Genomic DNA, 13037 nt, shown 5'->3' on the forward strand with positions numbered 1-13037 from the left:
TCTATAGTTTATTTTTTTAAAAACACTAAATTTGAAGGACTGCAGTAATTTCAGTGCATAACAAAATCAAATATTTTCCTTTTACTGCTGCATAAATGAGTTCCTTAAAACCCTGACTGTTCCTTTGTAAGTCAAGATTCATCTGAGGATCTCAGCTAGAAAACCCATAATACATTATTCTCAACTGACTAGCAAATGCAGTTTATTTTGTAGTTGTAAACATTTTAAATGATCAAAAATAATATCCAGTAATTGACTCTAAACATCTAATAGTTAAAATACTTCACAAACAGACTACTGGCTTAAATTTTAAGTATTAGCGCTGGTCTTCCTTTTGACATAGAACTACTTTATTACGTATTTTTATAGATTTTTTTAAAATAACTGCTATTATTTTTAATATCTACTTTTAAGGTTACATTGACCATGTCTGAAATAAAGATTTATGGGTTGGTTTTGTATTTTCACCAACTAATATTAGCAGTTACATTTCCTTAAGAAATTAAGAACTTCATTCTGGTAGTTTTATATAATTTTTGTTGTTGTTATTACTCAGTTTCTGATTCCATTTCATGTATTTCATAACACTAAGCATAAAAAATAATTTAAAAGTATGAACTTCTTATAAGCAAAAGTGCCATGGTGTTGACATTTGAGATTTTTAACTGATTTCTTAATTTCATCTGAAGTGGTAAGTATCATTTCTAGTAAGTATATCACTCATCAGTTCTTTTGCTTCCATTTTCATACCTTTTCTTTGAGTTTTGGTTCACTTTTCCATATTATTTCTGAATGTCACAACATCATTCTTCTGACCAGCTGGTAACCTATGGTACATTACAAGTATTCTGTAGCACTTCCAGGTTTTTGCACACAAAACAATTGTGGAAGTTCTCCGAGTTCCCTAAAACATATGTATAACAATCACTCTGCAGCACAAAATACTCTGCTCCACCTAAAAAAGCTCTGTATGTGACATGTTTTTTCCTAAAACAGAACACCCAGAAACTGATGTACCTCGACAGCAATTATGTGTAGAGTAAAAAAAAGGAGGGAACCAAAACATTAGCTTGAAAGACAATTATCACCATCAGACCCTACAGAAATTTGGAGAGCACAATAAGGAGGATTCATTGGATTCATGGCTCCCTGCTAAATCATTATTTTTCAAAGTTGGAATGAAGGTTTTCTGGGATTTCTCTCTTTTTTTTTTTTTAGGTTCTTACTTTTTAAAACTTAAAACATAATCAAAAACGTATTCCTTCTCTCTTCAACTGGCTATTAGTCAAAGAAAGCACATTAGTAGTATTTATCAAATAAGATAATTAATAAGACTCCAGCATTTCAACAAATATCAAAAAGCATGAGTTTTATCTATGTGGTTATAATCCTTTAAGGAAGTAGACAACAATTCAGTTGCACTAGAATTACACAGTTCTAAGAAACACAAGTAACTTTACTGTGTGGTTGGTCTGATTTTAATTGATCACACTAGCTTTTTAAGCCTTTTACAGTTCGAGTATAAGCCTACAACAATTTCTTTCCAAACGCATAGATATTTGCACTGCTCGATGAGTTGATAATCAGATGAATAGGGTAGACAGTCCTTCATATAGCGTGTTGCCAAAGTTGCAAGAGGCATGGGAGGGGTTCACATATTTTTGTTTTGTTTTTACTGCCAGCTGCCATACTGCTGTGGTGTTTAAAGACAGTGCCAAATACCGGGTTTTAAAGGTTCTCCTATAATTATATCAGATAGAGAAAGGGCAGGGCATGCTTTAACACTGAATCCTTCTTTATTCATTTAGAGCCTGGCTCGAGCCTTGAGAAGTTTAACACCTTGCAGAACTGCCTTCCTAGCAAGGCCTGTACTGCCCTGGCTGTACACACGTGCTCATGTTCTCATTCTTCCAGTAGACTATAATTTTTTAAAATGTGTTATTGGTTCTCAGCATGGAATTAACCCTATAATCCCTAAGTTATCCAGTGACTTTTAAAAAGTGATTTAAATAATAATACTCATATCCTCATTGACCACTGTGTTACCTTAATTGTTTTGAGTTTGTTTTTTCTTTGAAAACATTAGGTATCTAAGGTGAAACACTAGCAGCTTATTGTTCCCCTTATTATTTGATCTATATGCAGGACAATGGATTGAAAAATTTACCATTGTGATGCCTAAGATACAGGCTGCGGTAATGTTGAGCATGACAGTAGGAATTTGATCAAGGAAAGGCATGCTGGAGAGCTAGAAAGCCTCTCTGAATAGGTATCCAAGGCTGGATTCCTAAATCCCCTTGTCCTTGGCTTCCTAGGCAGCTATTTTCTACCCCTCTTCACTAGATATTTTCCACCAGATAATTTTCTTTACTCTAAAACCTTCCTTTCAGTCATAGTAGATATTTCCAAAGTGACAGGAAGCTCTCTAACTCTTAGCATTCCTTCTTCTCTAATGCCAGTTAAAGGCAAACTAAAAACCAGCCATCACCTCTCTTACCTCTCATTTATTGTATTATCCTCCCATATGCTCTGACAAATCTTTTCACAAAAACTGCATACTTTCTAGGCATTCTTACAAATCAGGAAATTGCACTGTACAAGTTTCTCGTTCCCTTTTTGAATGTCTCCAGTGACTGCCCTTTTCTACTTTATAGAGCAAAGTGGTCTAGTCTTCACTTTATGATCCTCCTTAAGCTACTAAACCAAGCTTTTTTATTCTCATATACTGCTAAGACATTAACTTCCATTTCTATTTTGACAATACTTCTAACTTCAAATGCTATTCCTCATATTTTCAAAAACCGCATTATGCTTTCTCCTATCCTGCCTGCTATTTTTGAAAAGACAGACAACCACAGGGCTGTTTGTTTTAGTGTCTTCCTCCAAATCTCACCATGAAAGTCTTGAAATATCTTGAACAACTCATATAGCATGAGCTCTGGTAATAGTTTTGTCATAACTATTTTCTTATACTCTGCTTTGATGTATCCTGTGTTCTCTTATTTTCCCCAAGTACAAGACATTTTTGTGCACGTACTGCTGTTGTCCTGGATGAGCAAAATAATCTAGCCACTGACCTAGCATAAGCTGATATGATGTTGTGCTGTAAAAATGCATTTTGGCAAATCTCTGAGCCTGTTGTTCATTCAGTTTCTTGCCCTCTAAGTTAGTTTGACATTTCTGGCAGCCAGTCTATCTGTCTTGAATTATTTTGTATACACAGCTAGGTATAATATCCGAAATAAAGCATAGCTGCATAACTTCATCTTCTTATGCAGTACTTGCTGCCTTTCTAACTTAGTGCATACAGACAGATCATACAGAAATCACATTATGAAAAAAACAACTCTTGGACAGGGAAAACTGCCTTATACTTGCTGAACACTTAAGTTTCTTGTTAAGGAAGGTTTGGTCACACCACATTAAGTATGTGACCTGAAATCTGCCTTTTAATTACCCCACACAAAGCTAGACATTTGGGACATTTCTCTAGCTTTGTTTTCCACCCATTCTTCTCAGTAGAAGTTGGGGAAATGCACTAAACTACATACCAAAGTACACGTGCTGCATAACTGTGTTTGGATGCCCCCCTAAATGCATTGCCTGATAATCCATTCACAGGTGTGATATCACTTATTTAGTTTTCATAGCAACTTGAATAGCACCTCGCAGTGTATGAAGCGATGGTAACAAAAATGAGGCATGCGTTGCTTTTTGAAAACCTATTTTTGAACAAACAGGGCGACATCTGTCTGAGAGAGATCATATTCCTGTCTCCTTTTCAAAAACAGATTAAAACCACCTGGAGTCTTTTCACGCTTTGATGCCACTGTGGTCTATGCGGAACAGTGGAGCATAAGCCATGGGCCCTGGAAAAGGATAAACGTAAGCAAATGGAGGGAAATGGAAAAGGAAACACCACAGCCATAAAAGGAAAGCAAAAAAGACATTGTATTGTTAGCCAAAAGGTCTACTAGAAAACAGTAAATGAAATCACATTCTGCACACAAATAACATGCAAATGTTAACATGCATTCGGCATTGCACTGGTAGCAGGGGGTGTGTGTGAAAGATTTAATCTGAACAGCTTCAGCATCTAAGGCATTATTCAGTATTATTGTTATTTCTTAACTTTGAACAGAAAGAGCAATTACCTATATGGAATTACTTGTCTCTCAAAGCACCCAAATCAAACATTCATGGAGTCATTTAATATCTTTTCATGCCTGTGATTTCAGATAATAGCTGTTTGTAATATTTTTGAGTCTAGCTAACATATTGGATAACAAACCACCAGGGCAAGTGTTAGTGCACCTTTCGGTGAAAAAAAATCATAAATGTGATATGATTTGGTTTGACTCTATCATTGAATAAAGCAACATTATTTTTAACTATCTCGCATTTTCTTAAATGAGCATATCAGCTACTCTCACACACAGAATAAGGTACCCAAAGCATATACTCAGTCTTCTGTAAGCTGGACACTTAGGAAGATAGATCCTTTATAGTATGTTACTGCCCGTTGTGACAGCTCTTCCAACTTTTTATGTGAAGTCAGGTGCTGGTTTTTCTTAACGATAGATTATCTGAAAAGGTGGACCACTGAAACATTAAAAAGTGGAAGTCCTCATGCTTCTATGAAAGCTTTCATGAAAATTGAAGGCAAGGTTCAAAAACTGTCAATTTATGAATCACAGAGGAAATATATTTCATAACTACCTCCCCCCAACACACACAAGTTTCAGCAAGAAGACTGAGATGCTAACTCTGGATTTCTAACACAGTAAACGTCTACGGAGAGCTTTTTCCTTTGGGCAACATTTTCTCTCTTATGCAGTTGGTCATATTACAAACTTGGGGTGGTAAAGGACTAGGTTGCAACAAAGTTCTTAAGAGTACCTGTAGTGAGTTGGTAGCAAATCCAGTGTGGTTTGAAGGAGCAGGGCACACACATCCCTTACAGCCAAGCGATCTCTGCTGGCTCCAGGGGTAAATCCCAGAGCCATCCTTCTATTAATTCCTCCTAGATTTGGAGGATTGGCACATACTGTTCTAGCTAGGAACACTGTCTCTAATTTCAAATATATTTTGCCAAGGTTATGGGTATCAACGTGGAGCCTTTTTTTGCCATCTTCCAAGACGTGTCATTTAGATTCTTGAATGGAATAATGGAAAGAGTCCATTCAGCCAACAAAACCAGAGTTAGAAACCCTGGGTTAGTTTATCACAATACTTTTAAACAATTTCAACCTATGATACCCAGGAATATATTCAACCAAGCTGATCTTTGGGACACAGACTTAAAAGATTTGTTTTATGGAAACAGTGTGTGCACTCAGATCTTAAAGCATTCCAGCATCTCTGAAGAGTGCAGATTGTTCTTAACATTCATGCCAAGTTATCAACAATTTAGAAAACAGTTGCCAAAGGTCATTCCAACTACAGCTGTTTGGAAACACAGAGGGGTTTATTGATCTTTTCCTTTGTATAGCACTTTAAAAAATATTAATATGTCATGGAAATAAAGACCATGACAGATGTTGATCATGACTTAGCCAAAGGCTGGGGGGGGGGGGGAAGTTTATCAGGGTTGAGTTGAGGGCGAAAGACTCCACTGTCATGCTATTGTTAGGTCCCTGTGTGGTAATACTGTTCTCATGACGTGCCTTTGACCTGGCACTGTACTCATCTCCCAACAAATTAGGGACACTGGTTCAGCTGGTTGGGAAAGAGCTCATTAGGCATGGCAGTTTAGGTGGCACAAATTTCACAGCTCCAAAGCAATCTGGAGCCCTCCCAGAAATACAGGTATCATATTCAAACAAATCACTAATCCCAGAGGCCAGCTCTGACTGCTTTTATGAGGTACTGTGAATCATGATCTTTAGGAAAACTAACTGGCTGCTATCCAATTTAGCAGCTGGATTATATTAGTTCACATTTTTAAGGACAAAGGTTATAATAACAAGAACTTGTGTTACTCACTTTACTCAATTAGGTAACATGGTTACCTTAATGGTTCTGTAACAGTTTGCTGGTGTTAGGAGCGATATAATTTGTTTCTTCTAGGTAATACAAAAGAAGGGAATTCCATACGTGAAGGCAGCCTAGCAGAAAATAGGCAGCTGTGATAAGAGACGGGGCAAAATAAGCACACTGTTGCTGAGAAGCAAGGAAAAATGACAACGGACGTTAATGACAGAGATGAAGTCTGAGACAGAGTACTTCAGGGCCTTGAAAGCACAAGCAAAAGGTTTAAACCTGATGCACCAGGCAAAAGAAAACAGAGAACCCAAAAGACAAGCGTGTGTGTTAACACACACATGCACATACATGATGTACATATGTCTATAGAGCTTAGGACTAGAACAATGGATTTTTCCCGTCTACCCAACACTCCACAACATTGTATTTTCTATGGGATAACATTTGTGACTCTCGTAACAGGCTAATGAACAAGAAAATTGATTTCAGCTTTTAGATCATTAAGGTTGTTCTTCTTTCTTCTGTACGGCGATGTATCAGTACTGATAAATTTTAGTTGCATACAATTCACATTGTGTAGCAGAAATTGGCTTATAAACTGTAAAAGCGGTTAAACGTTTTTTAAGATACAAGCTATGTTATCCACAGACCCAAAAATTTCTAGAAAGCACTTATCTTGATATGTCTAATATCAATAATGTTTAATGACTGCTTTTTCATACAAACAGATTCTATTTACTGGCAGAGTGAGAGGGAAAAGGCTGGTGGGGTACTTTGAAGTGTGAAAAAAGGCTCTATGTTTGTTTTTTTCGAGACTGAAGTTTCTTTCAATTCCTCACCCTGCTGCTCCCGCAACTTGGGCCAACCAAAACGCACACAGCCTTAGGAGCTGCCAAGAGCCCTTATCAAAGGTTGTAGCTGCTTCTCACGCGATTTATGGAGGTGCAAAGGCTCTTCCCCCCGCCTCCGAGGGGAGCTGTAGCTGCCCCGGGACCCTGGCCCCGGGACCCTGGCCCCGGGACTGCCGGGCGGGAGCCGGTCCTCGCCGGAAAGCCCAGGGGGCTGAAGGGGGGATGAAGTTGGTCTCCTCTCTGGCCCTTGATCTCTAGGGTTCATCCAGGCACTCGGGAGAACGATTTAATGACCTACTCCACCCCTGCTCCCCCCGCCCAAGCAGCTCCGAGCGGCTCTCGATCACACGTGAGGGGAGCCGGGGGGGAACGAGCCGCCGCCGCCGCCGCAGCAGCAGCGGCGGCAGGAGGAGGAGGAGGAGGGAAGGGGGGAGGGCAGGAGGGAGGGAGCGAAGGAGGGAGGAAACCGGGCAGGTGACACCGCACTAGGTTGCTCCGGCTCGGCGGGCGCGGGGCCGGCGGCAGCAGCGCGGCGACCATGCACGTCAATGGCAAGGTGGCTCTGGTCACCGGCGGGGCGCAGGGCATCGGCAGGGCTTTCGTCCAGGCGCTGCTGGGCAAGGGCGCGAAGGTAAGCCCTGGGAAGGGCCCCCTCCCCTCTGCCTCCCGCCTCTCCGCTCCGGCCGGGGCGGCAGCCCCCTCGGCTCGGCTCGGCTCGGCTCGGCTCGGCTCGGCTCGGCGGGGGAGCCGTCCGTCTGGCCGGCCGGCCGCCGCTCAGCCTTTCCCTCCCTCCCCGCTCAGGTAGCCCTGCTGGACCGCAACTCCGAGGCCGGGCAGGAGGGCAAGGCGGCCCTGGACGAGCAGTTTGAAGCGCAGAGGACGGTGTTCATCCAGTGCGACGTTACGGACCAGGAGCAGCTGAAAGGTAAGAAGGAAACTGTCAGCGCTGTGCTCCGGCTTAACATGCAGCAACCTGAAAAAGCCTGGGCTGCTGCACCAATAAGTGTGCAATTAAGGTTTCTGGAGGACAGCCTACTCCCAATCACTTCTGACAGTGACTCAAAAAGGATTTGTTTCTGAACCTGCAGATGTGAAATATTACTACCAGCATGCATGTATTTCACCATGTTACTTGGCACATCGTAAAGAAAAGCCAAAGAAATCATTTCCGTTGAGTGCTGTGTGTGATATTTTTGCATGAAAGCCTCTGCAGAAGACAATTGTTATTTTATGAGTAATATATAAACTTTAAAGCATGGACTTGCCTTTTATGAGGTTTCAGTACAGACTCCAAGCTGCAGTCCCTCGTCACAGGAGTAGTAAATTCTGCTCTGGGTTGCAGTGCTCTTTCCATACAGCACACTTACTTTCAGCGTGTGCTGCTGTAGCTGAAAGCAGAATTGGCAAAAGATGGCACGCTGCTTTATCACGGTGTTAAACGTGGGTTGATAAAATTTTGCACACATTTTGTAGATGCAGGGAATGGCAAGGAGCTTCCCTCGTGTATGATTTGCATTTATGTTTTCACTTAGTGACTAAATCATGTTCCCTACTGAGTTCTTGAGTATCGTATAATGTTGGTGTACCCTTCACAATATTTCATAACAGGCATGTCACTTCATCAAAGTTTCATTATTAAAGAGATACATTCATAGGTAGTGACTCAGATTCAGAGTTTGACATCGCTTTTGTCAGTGCCCTTTCCCCAGATTCGTGTCAGGCTAGATGCGAACATTTTTAGTTCTGCTTTTATTCACTACACTTCATTGGCTGCTTTCTCAACAGCGGTGATTGAGCATATCCATTCCTCTTTCACAAAACATTGCAGCAATATTGTTCACTGCTCCAAGTTAGCATGGTCATGCCTAATTCCAAAGCTTTACATAGTCTGTCTGTAAGAGAGATGCTGGACTTTAAATTTGAGATCTGCTTTAATCAGCAAAGTTTTTATCAGCTAGGTTGATTATTGACTTTTTCTCCAAGTGGGAGGAGTAACCTAGGAGCAAGAAAAAGCATCCTAAGGGTAGGAATACCATGTGCTGCAGCATGGGTGTTACCCCAGTGTGCTTTCTCTCCCATGATTCCTCCTCCCTTTAGTGCCAGGCTAGTGCAGGACCAACAGGGTGTGCACTGGGAACTGGAGTGAGTAGGATGGGTTAGCGAGGGAGGTTTTGGAACCAAGTTATAGGAAAAGAGCAATCAGAGTAGGATCAGAAAGGGCTCTCGCAAGGAGCGAGAGCAAGAACGGGCGGCTGCTGCTTATGCTTCTCTGGTACTGCATTACTGCAGTACATATGCTGCAGGTTTCTTAGCATAAATTTGCAATCATGTCTTACAATTCTTTGGGGTTTCTAGGGTTTTGTGGGTTGGGGTTTTTGTTACTGCTTTATTTTCCTATTTTTTCACTATTAGTTGCAAGCCACCACTTAATAAACTTAGATTAATTTTACTCCTAGTGTTTAAAGTTCTTAGCGGATGCATCAAGTCCTGTACTTGCTTTTCATGTTAAAGGTCACGTGCATGAATGAAGTTCCTCTTATTTTAACTTTAGCCCTTTCAGTATGAAACAAGTCACAGTACTAGAACTACTATTTGTAGGTACATAAGGCTTATGGGTAGGAAATTAGCTGCTTCATCTGCTTTCAAGTCTTGCCTGTGCTTTTTTCTCTGGTGGCTCTTTCACAGAGTCCCCCACAAAAATCTTCTATCTTGTCCCACTTTTGAATAATCACTATACATTTACTTTTGCTTTCTATGAATATTTAGGAAGCTCACATATAACTGGTGTTTGTACTTACTTTCCACTGGTTTTCTTACCCCTCCTTTAAAATGGATCCTCCTCTTCATTTTTCATTTTTCTTCATTCAATATTTCATATGATCATCTGCTTTTAATTTTTATGATTCCATAAGCACTAACTAGTGTGCAATGTAAACACAGAATTATTCTACATTCGAAAAAGGAAGCACAAGTCAGTTCACACTGATGCACAGGTGGTAACTTTCTTAAGAATTTATAATGAGATTCTTCTTTTTGTAGATAGGTAATAGATGGGATTACTGTAGGCAGGTAAACTTTTACCAGAAATATTGCAGATTTGGTAATCATTCTTTATTTTTTACATAGATATGCAACAGCTGAAAAGCATTTGGCTCTTTTCTCAACGTGTAAACTAGAAAACTACAATTAGTCAAGACTGTGTCAATTTAATAAACAAATAATTGGCAAAAGTGCTATTATCCATGGTGGTTTTTGAAGGCAAAAGATTCTATTAAGAATGAGGTTGATGAAAGACACTACTCAGAGGAGGCTTAAAAGGGAATCAGAGAACCAGTTTCCAAAATTTGGAAGCTAATTGAGGATCAAATTTTATTTATTTTACTCATTGAAACTAAGTTAAATAATCAGTTCTGCTCCTAATAAAGCCAAAGCTTTTCATTTGCTCTTGCTGATGCAGGATTGGAAAGATGGGAATTGATTGAAGATTTAAGTTGAGAAACCAGAGAATGAATTAGCAACAAACATAACAAAAGCCAAAAAGGCAGACAGCCAAAAATAGAGGCTTTAGTAATATTAAAATATTCTAGGACATAATAAGAATATTAGAAAAATCTGTACAATAAAGGCAGTTGGAGAAATAAAACCTTTCCCATCAGCTGCCCAGCTCTTATTCTGATGAGAAGATGACAACTGTGATGGACCTGCAGCATTCAGGCAAAGAAAAGGCTGTAACAGTACCAACAATCTGGTGCAAGAAAAAAAACTTTGTAAACCTCTGCAGCTGCCGCAAAAAAGGTAGATGTCTCAAAGCTGCTGCTATGCTCTTGATTGACACTAATAGCCAAAGATTAAAGATCAGAGAATTAAGATGGTCCTGGGATCACCTTTTAGTGAAGTGGTTTCATTAAGGTCTGTCAAGCATAATTTCAGTATACCTGAAATACTCAGTCACCAAACAATGATTTAAAAAAAAATATTGGGGGGGGGTGTCTTGGTTTACATAACAATAAATATTTAGTGATGAGGAACAGTATTTGGAGGGAAGAACAAACAAGCTATGTATATACACGTGTCAGATAATGTCTGCAGTCATGGAAAATCTTAGTCTGGAATGAACATCTGGAGGTCATCTCATCCAACTATCCTGTCAAAGCAGAGCCAGCCTAGATGAGTTTGCTCATCACTACGACATCATCATGTTTTTCCATACAAATCTTTTATCTTAGTTTGAACACTGTCACCTGGGAGAACACAATGTCATTGTGGAAGTTTCCCAGTTCTTTATTTTGAAATTCTTTGGAAGACAGGTCACTATTTTCATCAACAGAAGGAAGATTTGAATCTGAGAAACACATTATTGAAGTTACCTGACAAGTAGGATGTATAACAATTTATTCATAAATGGATAAATTTAAACAAGAATTATGATGAATTATTTGTAGTTGAAAGCTTCATATTAGTTATATCACTGAAGAAGAATTGTGTTCTTAGGTTAAATTCAGACTCAAGCATGAAAATTGTTCTGAACACATGAAGCTTTTACTTTTCATTTAAAATAGATGGTGCCAAATCTTGGATTCACTAGCTATATCAAACTGTTACAAATCAAGCTATAAATGCCTAATTTACATAATCAGCCTGCCAAACATCCTATCTAATACAAAATGTATGGGTGCTAAGAACTTTCATTGGCTCCTGTTATCAGGCATTATAAAAGTGAATGAAAAGGCGACTATGGTATCTTAATCCTTTCAGTTTTCCTGAATACATTTAATATTGGTGAATGGTTAGATAAAGAATTTAACTGCATGTTGCTCATTATTGGTTAAGAAAACAGTGAAGACGTTTTGGTAGACTAATAAAACATTAATTTGTATGCATGCATTGTATTTTTATATCTTACTTTCCATAAGTGCTAAGAAATTTCACACTTGGATCTTACTATAGGTGCTTTCAAAAAAGTAATTGAACATTTTGGAAGGCTGGATATTGTGGTTAATAATGCTGGAGTGAATAATGAGAAGGACTGGGAAAGCACTATACAAATTAACTTGGTAAGCATTATCTTCTTTCACATGTTCATACTTCATTTAATGCTGGGATACACTTACCAGCCCTTGGCTTGTACAGGTTGTGCCATATGACAGAACATGAATTATTGGATTGGTAAACACAGCTATTGGAACAATAGCCATGTAACTGCATGTGTACTAACCAAAAAGTGTGTGTGGTGGGTCCTTTAAGTTGTCTATCCAAGACATGCAGCACTGTGTAGAGGTACTCAGGCTAACACCAGACAAAATTCTCTTTCTATTTCAGTGAAATCCCAGGTAGGTGTAACAATTTGGTGCCCAAAGCAGTAAAGCTGCATCTACAGGAGGCCACTCTGTTTATATGAATGTTTTAGAACATTTTAGTTACTTGTGAGACTCAGCTGACCTGCATTAGAGAGTAAGTTGCCATTTGTTGGTATTACAAGAAAACTTGTTCAACCAAGAGCTCCACATTTTCTTCACCAACAAAGCAAGCATACAATCTGAGCTCTTAATACAGGCCATTTCACCATCATCACTGATAGAAGCACACCACTTAAGAGCACTTACTTGCTAAAACCCAGTACATTCAACAAGCCTGTAAAATTTATTTTCAAATGGACTATTATTAGTTCTTGATCTTTTATATCTATTCAAGGTCAAATTTGCTTATTCTTGGAAAGGACTGAACTGAGACCACAGATTAAAATTTCCACAATAAGAGAAATACATTTGTTCAATTTCCTTTGCCTTTTCTTTACACTTTCTTTAAGATTTAACTACACATATTTCTTCCTCCCTCTTTCATTTTTAAAATATTCTGACAAATTAAACATCAGGGAACTTCCTATTGTGAAGTAACAGGAGTATGACATCCTCAGTGCTATGCAACATCAATATCTATTAGTACAGATCCCTTGAATTTGAAAGAAGACTTTAACTGTGTTCTAGATGACTTATTTCTCTTTATTTTTGTACCTGGTTTAACACAGGATATGTTACTGTAGGCAGCCATCCACCTTTGCAAGCACAGGTAGTTAGTCAAATTTGCAAGCACAGGTAGTTAGTCATCACCAAAAAAATTGAAGTCCATGTGAGAAACACATTTGTCTGTGATTCACCTTTAAATTTAGCTCAAAAAATGAAGGCATTTTTGATCAGCAAATCT

General features: G+C 39.1%; 1 protein-coding gene across 8 annotated transcripts in view; it reads left to right on the forward strand.

Annotated features, from left to right (window-relative positions):
• The first annotated feature begins 7319 nt into the window (after positions 1–7319).
• HPGD (15-hydroxyprostaglandin dehydrogenase) overlaps positions 7320–13037 on the forward strand; it is a 40155-nt gene continuing 34437 nt past the window's right edge. For 6 of the 8 annotated variants that reach the window (XR_012995175.1, XM_076336499.1, XM_076336496.1 and 3 more), the window contains exons 1-3: positions 7320–7467; positions 7638–7761; positions 11784–11890. Coding sequence is in view for 6 of the 8 variants with exons in the window: in XM_076336499.1 (XP_076192614.1) it covers positions 7375–7467; positions 7638–7761; positions 11784–11890 (324 nt within the window). In the remaining 2 variants the exon portion in view is untranslated. Of the gene's footprint in view, positions 7468–7637; positions 7762–10492; positions 10632–11783; positions 11891–13037 lie in introns of those variants that run through there. The other 2 variants (XM_076336497.1, XM_076336502.1) reach the window with 2 other exon arrangements.

Source organism: Aptenodytes patagonicus, chromosome 4, assembly GCF_965638725.1.
Source record: "Aptenodytes patagonicus chromosome 4, bAptPat1.pri.cur, whole genome shotgun sequence".
NCBI lineage: Eukaryota > Metazoa > Chordata > Aves > Sphenisciformes > Spheniscidae > Aptenodytes > Aptenodytes patagonicus.